The 8,926-nt window shown below is 45.6% G+C and overlaps 1 protein-coding gene across 1 annotated transcript in view; it reads left to right on the top strand.

Moving 5' to 3' along the window:
• The first annotated feature begins 6 nt into the window (after positions 1-6).
• The window catches only part of NFATC1 (nuclear factor of activated T cells 1), a 105,313-nt gene continuing 96,393 nt past the window's right edge, over positions 7-8,926 (top strand). The window contains exon 1 of the mRNA XM_035893474.1: positions 7-325. Within this exon, the coding sequence (XP_035749367.1) occupies positions 78-325 (248 nt within the window). The 5' untranslated portion in view covers positions 7-77. The remainder of the gene's footprint in view (positions 326-8,926) is intronic.

Here is an 8,926-nt window from a genome sequence, read left to right as displayed (position 1 = left end):
TGGGGAACACCAACCAGTACACCAGCTCTGCCATCGTCGCTGCCATCAATGCCCTCACCACCGACAGCACCATAGATATGAACGATGGGATTCCCATCAAGTCGAGGAAGACCGCCATCGACCACACCCCGTCCATGACTCTCAAAACTGAACCGGCTGGCGAGGATCATGGGACCATATCGCCAACGGCCGATTTGTCACCAGAAGACTTCTCCAGCTTTCAGCACATCAGGAAAGGAAACTTCTGTGAGCAGTACCTGTCCGTGCCACAGCATCCCTACCAGTGGGCCAAACCAAAGTCTCTTTCTCCAACGTCCTACATGAGGTAAGGAACCCCGACTTAGAGGGCAATCCTGATAATTTCTTTATTGCATGGGAGTTTTTTTTCCCCTCCTTCCCCTTCCTGTCTCTGCTTCCTGCCAAATCTGCCCATCCACTCATTCCACTTAGCCGTATCTTGTGATGCTGCCTCTGTTGTTGGTGTGGTGTGACCATGAGCAAAGCCTTTGAAGGGTGAAAGAAGCTGCTCTGGCTGGCCATGCAGCACATTCCTCATTGTCAACTCCATGTCACGGCCTTCAGACATCAAATCCCATCGTTTCAGTTGTCCCATCAACAAACCATCCTTCTCGGTACGGAGGCTGGCCATGCCCGGGTTGTAACTGGTTATCTGCTTCCCAGGGGACGAACCCTGGCCCAGGCAGTCTGGAAATGGCATCTTCAGCAGCTCATCAGGCGCAGGGCAATTTGGTGCCATCAAACCTGCGGTTTTACTTAAATAGTTCATCATGTCTTTAGTATGTTGTCATTGCATGGCAATATGAGACAAGGAGATGGTCTCATTATTGTGGCTGTTACAGGGCCTTTTACATTTACGCTTTATAGACAGTGAATCCAAACAACAGGAATATGGTTCTTTTGTACATTATTTCCGCTTTTAATTGAGTTTACCTGAAAGCTGCTCATCAATCTTCTTTTCCTGTCTGTGTTGGACAATGATTTTCTTTCTTCCCTCTTCCCTATCATTTTTATGTTTAAAGAAGAAAACCTGTCAGCTGATAATACTCAATATACTGGTCACATTCATTTATCACAAGAGGACTCCGGGTAGGAAGCACCACAGAATAGCCAGAATCTGAGTTAATCTGTTGCTTTCTCTTTTGGCCTCAGTTATGGTCTTTATTTTGAAGTCTTCTGCAGGCTGTGTATGCAGAAGCATGTGGTGCAGGAAGAGAGTTTGGCTTTCCAAAAGTTTGCAGCCTGTCCCCAGTCCCTGGTTGCGATGGCCACCCCTCCTCTTCAGCCTTGCCAGTCTCACTTTCCTCCAGCTGTGCTCTCATTTTGCCACGTGCTGCCTCCCAAAACTGAGATTGAGTGGTCCACGGCCCTTTGTGTTACAGCATGCAGTGCTGTGGTCTCCTTCCTCATCATTCTCCTCCTCCTCTTCCTCTCTCCGTTGCCCAAGCTCCTTGCAGGACCCTGGCTCAATTCAGCGCTGGGAAGTGCAGCAGCCCCTTTGGGTCTGGCCGAGCCATCCAGAGTTTGGCACTCGCTGCCTTTTGGAGCTGGGATAGAGACTTTTAACACCGGGAAAACCCTTCAGAGCCTTCCCGTGTACTTAAAAAAAAGCCTTTTATGTTCTCCCACTGAAGTGCCAAGCAGCCCATGTTCATCAGAGAGGCCGACCATGGGCTTTTGCACTGGGGGGCTGCTTTTTTGCTGAAGCCTTCACGGGCAATCACAGGACAGTTTGACCAGAGAGGCTTTTATCTTTCCCTTGCAGTGAGCGGCCCGTGGGCGCTTTGCTGCGGTCCGTCAGGAGGCACCCGGCCTGCCTGTGCGCTAACACAAACAAGAAAGGTGAAGTGTACAAACGGAGCCCTGCTACGCTGTGTACTTAACATTTTTTTCCACTGTTTTGGTCTTGTATAAAATATGTTTCCTGGTTCGCAATATGTTTCCATGTGATCTCATTAACTCGTGCTCTAGGGCAGTTGGAAGTTACTGCCGAAATGTGATTTTAAGTTATTTTACCAATCAGATACACTGACCGTGCTTCCTTCCACCAAAAATACCTCTCTTTTTATGTATATGAAAGCGTTGGGCAATTGAGCTCGGACGTCAACAGGATCACAGCCTACGCAACAGAAACTATGTTATTTTAAATCTTTCCAAAAAAATTGGTTAAGAATTTGTCACAACAGAGCTGGATTTTTTTCCTGTTATGTTACACATCTGTTCTATTTCAAACGTGAGGGCTGGAGGGGTGAGTTCCAACAAACAGCTCGGGCTCCAAAATCTACCCGGTCGTAATGATTTCGAGATAAGCAGATTTGATTGCCTCCTCTGTCTCTTCCTGAATACGCGGTGCAATTTTCATCAAAAGCCAGCGTGCCCTGGAAAATCACTGATGCCTTTCCCTCCCTCTCTTGCGTTCCCCTCTCTCTGGGGGCAGGAGGGAGCAGGCTCAGGCAGACCATAGGCCGGGTGCTCTCTCCTTTCCCGGGCTTTTATAGGGGACATCGTTCTAAAAGGGAAACTGCTTTTTTGTATTGTTTATAAAACCGATGATGTTTTTTATTTGCTGTAATTAAAGCTCAACCCGCTTCAGGCATTTCAAGTCCTGGAGCAAGGGAATGATAAGACTGTGTAGTATAGTATAATGTATATATGCATTATACTGTGTATAGTAAGAGTATAATACAGTGCATATAGTAAGAGTATAATAATGCCTGCCTGAACAGGAACGCGGTCTTTCTGTGCCTCATGCCTCTCTTGCATGCTTACGAGGACGGGGAGCTCGGAGGCTCAGCCTGGTCCCCAGGCGGTGGGCTCTTCGGAGCAGGTCTGGGCTCACACGTCCCCCTCAAGGGCTACAAGCGTGCGGATCTGTTCCTGCAAGCGGTTCCGCACGCGGGCGCTGAGGCTCGCAAGCTAACCCTGGGCTGCGGGGCATTTCTCTGTGGCAGCACTTTGGTTGCAGCCCAGGGCCTCGTGCCAAATTTCTGGGTGTAGAAAATATTTAAAGACCAAGCTGAGATTTTGAGGGGAAAACTGGAACAAACCCTGAGGTAGAGACGGGAATCGTACCTTTTCCAGGCCAAAATGGGCTGCCTAAACGTACCGATCTGCCTCATAAACTACTGGAGATAAATCATTACACAGAAAGTCAAGAGATGGACTTTGTGAAGTTCTGCTTTAGCTTTTAGCTCCAAGGCCTTTTTTTAATTTGGTATTTATGCATCGTGCTGTCTCACTCAAATGCAAGAAGTTTCTGTCTGTAGTCCCTCTTTTATAGTTAACATAGCAAATGGTTTAAAAAGAAGCACTCTGCAGGGCAGTTACTGTATGAGCAGGTGACGCTCTGTGTTTCTCAAGCCCCTGCTGTCCCAGTTGCGTTCCTTTCTGTGGCATTTCTCCATCGCTCCTTGGTGCTGTGTAATGCAGAATCTCCCACGGGCAAATATGTCACAGCCAAAATGGAAGCACAGGACTGGACTTCTGCCCTCGGGCATGGGGACAGTGTTAGCCACTATTTCCAAAACTAAAATCCCATTTTTATTTTTTTACCCACTCATTAGCATGTCCTAAATCATCCTGTATTACAACAAAAAGTACAGGCACTCATGAAAGTGACGGATTTCTGAGTATCTTACACCTTTTTTATGACTTCCTCTTTAGCCTGTGTGTTTGATTAAACACAACCTGAAATTTCCTAGGGACGGTGTCTTACTCGTTGAAAAGTAATGCATTGTCGTTATTTCAAGTGTCATCAGTTTAATCCAAGAAGTGTGTTGGCCTTTAACACTTGCATTTTCATGAAATGTAGTGTCTTTTGGGGAAGGGGAAAGAAAAAATAATGCTTGGGTTTGTTGGTTGGGCGTATGGCATGTATGAGGTCTACCACACCAAAAGGAGCTTCCAGGAATAGACACCCAGTTCCAGGTGGCTTATAAAAGCTCCCTCTTGTACAGTTTATTTTTTTTAACCGTTGAAAGCCACATTTTCTTTAGCTGAAGTCTCTTTCAGCCTCAAAAATGCACATATATGCTCTTGACCTCACAGACACAGGGTCATGTAGCTTTACATGTGGAGGATGTAGTTTGCACCCGGAGAACGTATGGCTGGATACCTGTCTACCAGTTGCAAAAGCGCAATCGGTAAAAGCCAAAAGTCTTCATCAACAGGCTTGTTTATTTTTCATGGATTTGTTGGATTCCACTTTTGTGACTGTGACAGTACTAAACTCAAGCATGGAAAAATCATTCATTGAGGCCCCAAGCCATATGATTTACTTAAAAATCGTGATTTTAAAAATTTGCCTATTTTTTCCTTCTTTCTTTTGATTTGTGGACCTTTCAGATGCTCTTGATGCTTTGCTTTTTTTTTTTTTTTTAAAGAGATGTTTCAGTCCGGATTGTGAGGTAGAAGACAACCTTACTTGGGAGAAGCTGAGTTTCTCAAGAAATTGGGGTTTCCTGAAGGTGGAAAAAGGCACCAGCTATCTTAAGATGAGATAGTCACCGGCGCAGCAGCGCCGGATTTGCTGACCTGTGCAGTCACGGCAAACTTGTGTGTTTATGGCGAGCGAGAGGAAGTTCCTCAGACAAAGCAAAAGCAGGGCTGTCTGGGCAAGACGCGGTGAGATGGGGACTTGCGGCTGTGTGTCGGTGGTGACCATCTCCTGGGACTTGTTAGTGTTCATTGGGGGGCAGGAGAAGTGGACAGGGAAGAGCCCGCGATGCCTCTAACCTTCTTTTCTCTCCTGCTGTATTTGTGCTGGATGGGGATATTTAGATGCATCAACAAGTTTGGTTTGCCACCATGTATCTGTGGCTTTCGATGACGTTAGGTGGCTGTACCATAAGGCTGAAGACTGCTTGGAAGCCTGTCTCAGTAAAGTGATTCTGTTTGTTTGTTTGTTTGTTTGATTTAATCCTCCCCACGCTTTCTCCTGACTGTTTTTCAGTTCATTCAGATGCCCCGTGAGCATCTTATTAATGGCCTTCCTTCACCAGCTCATTTTAGCACAGCGTGGTTCTAAATTCAGAAGGAGCAGAGATGCGATGCCAGTTACTTGGTACCTCCATTCCTGCGGCAATGGTTTCTTGTTCTTTCTCTAAGCCAACAAATGCAAAATTTCCCATGCAAATCGATCTCTGAATGTGAAATTTCAGGACGGTAGTGTTAAGTATTATCTGGGAGTATGACGATGACTGGCATTTTCAGACTTCAGCGTGAGGAATTCCAGTGCGCCGCATGCACTCCACGGAGGAGCTACTTGCTCCACATGCCAGCAAAATCCAGCCAAGTCTGGGGTGGGACACAGCATCTATTTTAGCAGCTCACAGCCAGATTGCTCAATTGTCAGACAGGAAATTAAAAAAAAAAAAAAAAAAAAAGAGAGAAAACCAAAAAAATCTACCCATGTTAACTCACAGGTGAAATATAAAGCAGGTATATTTTTCTGACCACAGCCAGGTTGGTGGACACGTAGGCATCATCGTTGTTTTCTTACTCTTTGAAAAAACACACAGGGACTTTTAACGGGCATCCGCTTCAATGTGAGACACAGGCAATAAATAAAAAATTGTAACCATATTTGCACTTGGTGCACAGTTAGTGCAGGGGCCAGCCAGCAGCCTGGTAGAAGTTTCAGCAGCCCCATGGTTCCTGTTAGAAAAAACGAGCTTAGTGCAGGGCCCCCAGTCTCAGCCACACTCCTAAGTCTCTTACTTTACTTTAGGCGCCCTGCTCTGCCAGGCGGGGGCTTATGCCGCTCCAGGGGGGATGGCTCCATGCTGCCGTACTTAGCCATCGAGTGGGGTTAGTCCCGGTGTGAGACCGGCAGTTGTTCTGACACCTTTTGCACAGCAGCCTAGTTGTTAAGGACAAAAATGTTCGCAAATCTCTTCTTCAGGTGGCCTTGTGCATCTAGTAGCTTAGAAAGTGTAATGGTAATTTAATTCCCAAATGTATAGCAGTCATTGTGACAATGGGGCTTATACACCTTTGCAAAGTTTAGTACAAGTTTTTGGCTTTCCTCCCTGTCTATATTCCAGTGTGCTGCTTAGTATCTTTCTTTTTTTTTTTTTTTTTTTTTGAATTTGATAAATCTTTCTGCTAAAGGCAGAAGTCAGCCAGACTGGATAATCTGGTTTTGATTTAATCATATTGTGTATCTGGTGTATGCAAAATAAATCACTATTCATCTGTTTTGTAATCTGATTTATGTAGGACGGAGTTACACTGAGCGAGTTTTCTACAGCCTAACACCAGGTTTTGTGAAGCTGCCTTGAAACAACCATCCCTCATTACATCAGGACACATAGAAAGGAATGGGACAGGTTTTCAGTTGGTGGAAAATTCGATCTGAGGGAAAGACAACGATGTATATTTGATAGGAAGACTGCGTGAAGACCTTTTATTTCCCCTCTTGACCCCTGTGGAGGGGACTCTTCTCCCCTCCGCGTGATGTTGGCTAGATGAGGTAGTTTGGGCCTTTTCAAATTGATAAGATTTATTTGCAGCAACCAGATTTGATTTTACCACTACACCATTTGCTTGGTGACTTTTGCCTTTAACCACGTTTAGCTGCAGGAAATTAAGTGCATGATGAAGATAACCTAACATAGGAAATAGCTCTGACAGCCCCAGCCCATGACACTGTTAAATGCATCACTCTGCTTCCTTTATCAGGAAAACTGCCATTAATTGTCAATTTATAATTGGGCAGGTGGTATTTTGGAATTTCAGTGATAGATTGTAGGGTAACAGCAAACTATATTTTTGTTTTCAAGCTTTATTTGAGAATGTGAATTTTACAACTTAATTATACTGACATTTTCAGGTGCTGGTTTGAAAGGGGGTTTTGTGCATTTTTTCTTTGTTTTTTGAAGAGATGTATGTAGTTATGGAACTATTACTTACTTCCATGTATCTTAAAAAAAAAAATCCCTCTTTACTTGAGGACTACGTGCTGCTGGTCAGAGTTGTCCTTTTCATGTAAGTGTTAAAAATTTCTGATCTGATAGATGTTGTGTCCTCAGAAAAAAAAAAAGATCCATCAAGTGAGAATTTACTTAAAACCAGAAACATCTGTTTAAAAATGTGTGCTGATCATCACCAGGAGAGACACAGCTGTTTTGCTCTGCTCTTTGTCATTTATCATTAGTCAAATATGGTTTATCCAGAATTTTTTTTTTAAGACTTTTTCAGACTAAGTATGTGTACCTAACGTGCTAGGCAACCAATAGTGGCTATATAGGACTGCCAATTGCCTGTAATTTTTTGCCGTCTCTTCGCTCTTTGTATGAGTGTCTACCAGTGGAAGGGCTTCTCCTCACCCCCAAGGTGGGCCCTGGCCATTTTTGGGGAGAGGCTTGCACAGGAGCTGAGAAGATGTAATGTCCTGCCTCTAGGCAAGTCTGGGGCTCCTGTGCTTGTCGGTGTGTGTGGGGGTGTGTGTGTGTCAGTAGCCAAATTCAGGAATTGTCCCTGGCAGGATCTTGGCTCTACAGAAAGTGCCCTGCTGGCTCCTGCTGGATCCAGATGTTCATGGGAGCTGGGAGCCCTCACAGAGGCAGCATCTTTCTTTTGGATGAGCTCCCATTTGGGCCGAGCTGGATGCTGTATGGCTACTTTCTTCTCTTCCCCTCTGTTATTTTTGAGGATGTTCCGTGGGCTGGAGAGCAGGGTAGCTGGAAGTTTGGAGCCTGCGACTCGCCAGCAAGCCGTGCTGGGATGGCAGAGGGTGCCCAGGGAGAAAGGGTAGTCCTGGTCCTCATCCAGGGCTGGGACTTACTGGCTCCAGCTGACCCCTGTAATGCGGGCAGTGGGAGTCTGTAGGCATTCAAATCACATGGCTCAAATTGGCAAATTTATAAGCAGTGAAGAAAGATAATGTAAAGAAACTTAGCACCACCTGAAGTCCCATCAGTGTATATGCACGTGTGCACTAGCAGATAGGAGTTAAATATGCCAGTGATAAAGGGCTGGATAAGCACTTAAAAAAAAAAAAAAAAAAGGCAAAGCAAAAAAACCCAAACCCCGGTGTGAGTGGTTAAAGTCTCTGGCCCGCAGTGGGAGACAGCAGGGATGCTTTGGGGGATGTGAAAGCTGTAACACCTGCGGAGCCGAAAGCATGCTGGGGCAGTGTGCGGATCACAGGGACAGTAAAATGGAGTATTCAGTCTCCCGCCGAATATGTGCTTGTAATGTGCGCATCCAGCGCGGAAGCTCTCGTGAATCCTTTCCCTCCCAGCCAGCTCATCTGAGCTGTGATTCACGCTGCTCAGGCGGTCCTTGCACCAGGGCTATAGCAGCGAGGCATGGAAGAGGTAAATCCCCAGCGGCCAGCCCCCTCGCAGGCTGGGGCGACAGCTAATTAATTAGCCCTTCAGCCTCCTCATCTGCACGCTGTGGCGGGGCGGGGCTAGCCCCGGTCTGTGGCAACAACAGGAGGGTTGAGGACTGTGATTTTCTGCTTGCTGGTCATCTTCTCCAGGCTGATGGGAGAGATAATGAAGTTTGATGTAAGAGGACAGGGTAGTATGTTGTGGTCGTGCCATTGAAGTAAAGGCTTTTGAAGGACATCTGGTGAGGAGAATTCACCAAAAGAGAATATATGCTAGACATAAAATTAGTGTTTTCATCATGAAGCTTTTTGCTTCGATTTTAAGATCAATAAATTTGCCTCACGCCTAACATGGTTTCAACAGTGCTTATTTGTTTCTTTTTTTTTTTTTTACCCCAAAGCGTCAACTTGGCATTTCTTACAGCTGAGTGCTGCTGACTATTTTCAAGTGTGGTTTTACACTGGAAGCGGGTTTCTAAGAATGACACTTCCCCACCATCGCGTGCTGTCAGGCCTGCTTGCTTGTGCGATGGTAATGAGTCCTTAATATTTTAGTTAATTGCAGAATCA

The sequence above is a fragment of the Egretta garzetta genome, unplaced genomic scaffold, assembly GCF_000687185.1.
Source record: "Egretta garzetta isolate BGI_Z169 unplaced genomic scaffold, ASM68718v1 scaffold14, whole genome shotgun sequence".
NCBI lineage: Eukaryota > Metazoa > Chordata > Aves > Pelecaniformes > Ardeidae > Egretta > Egretta garzetta.
This window is presented reverse-complemented; position numbering and strand designations above follow the sequence as displayed.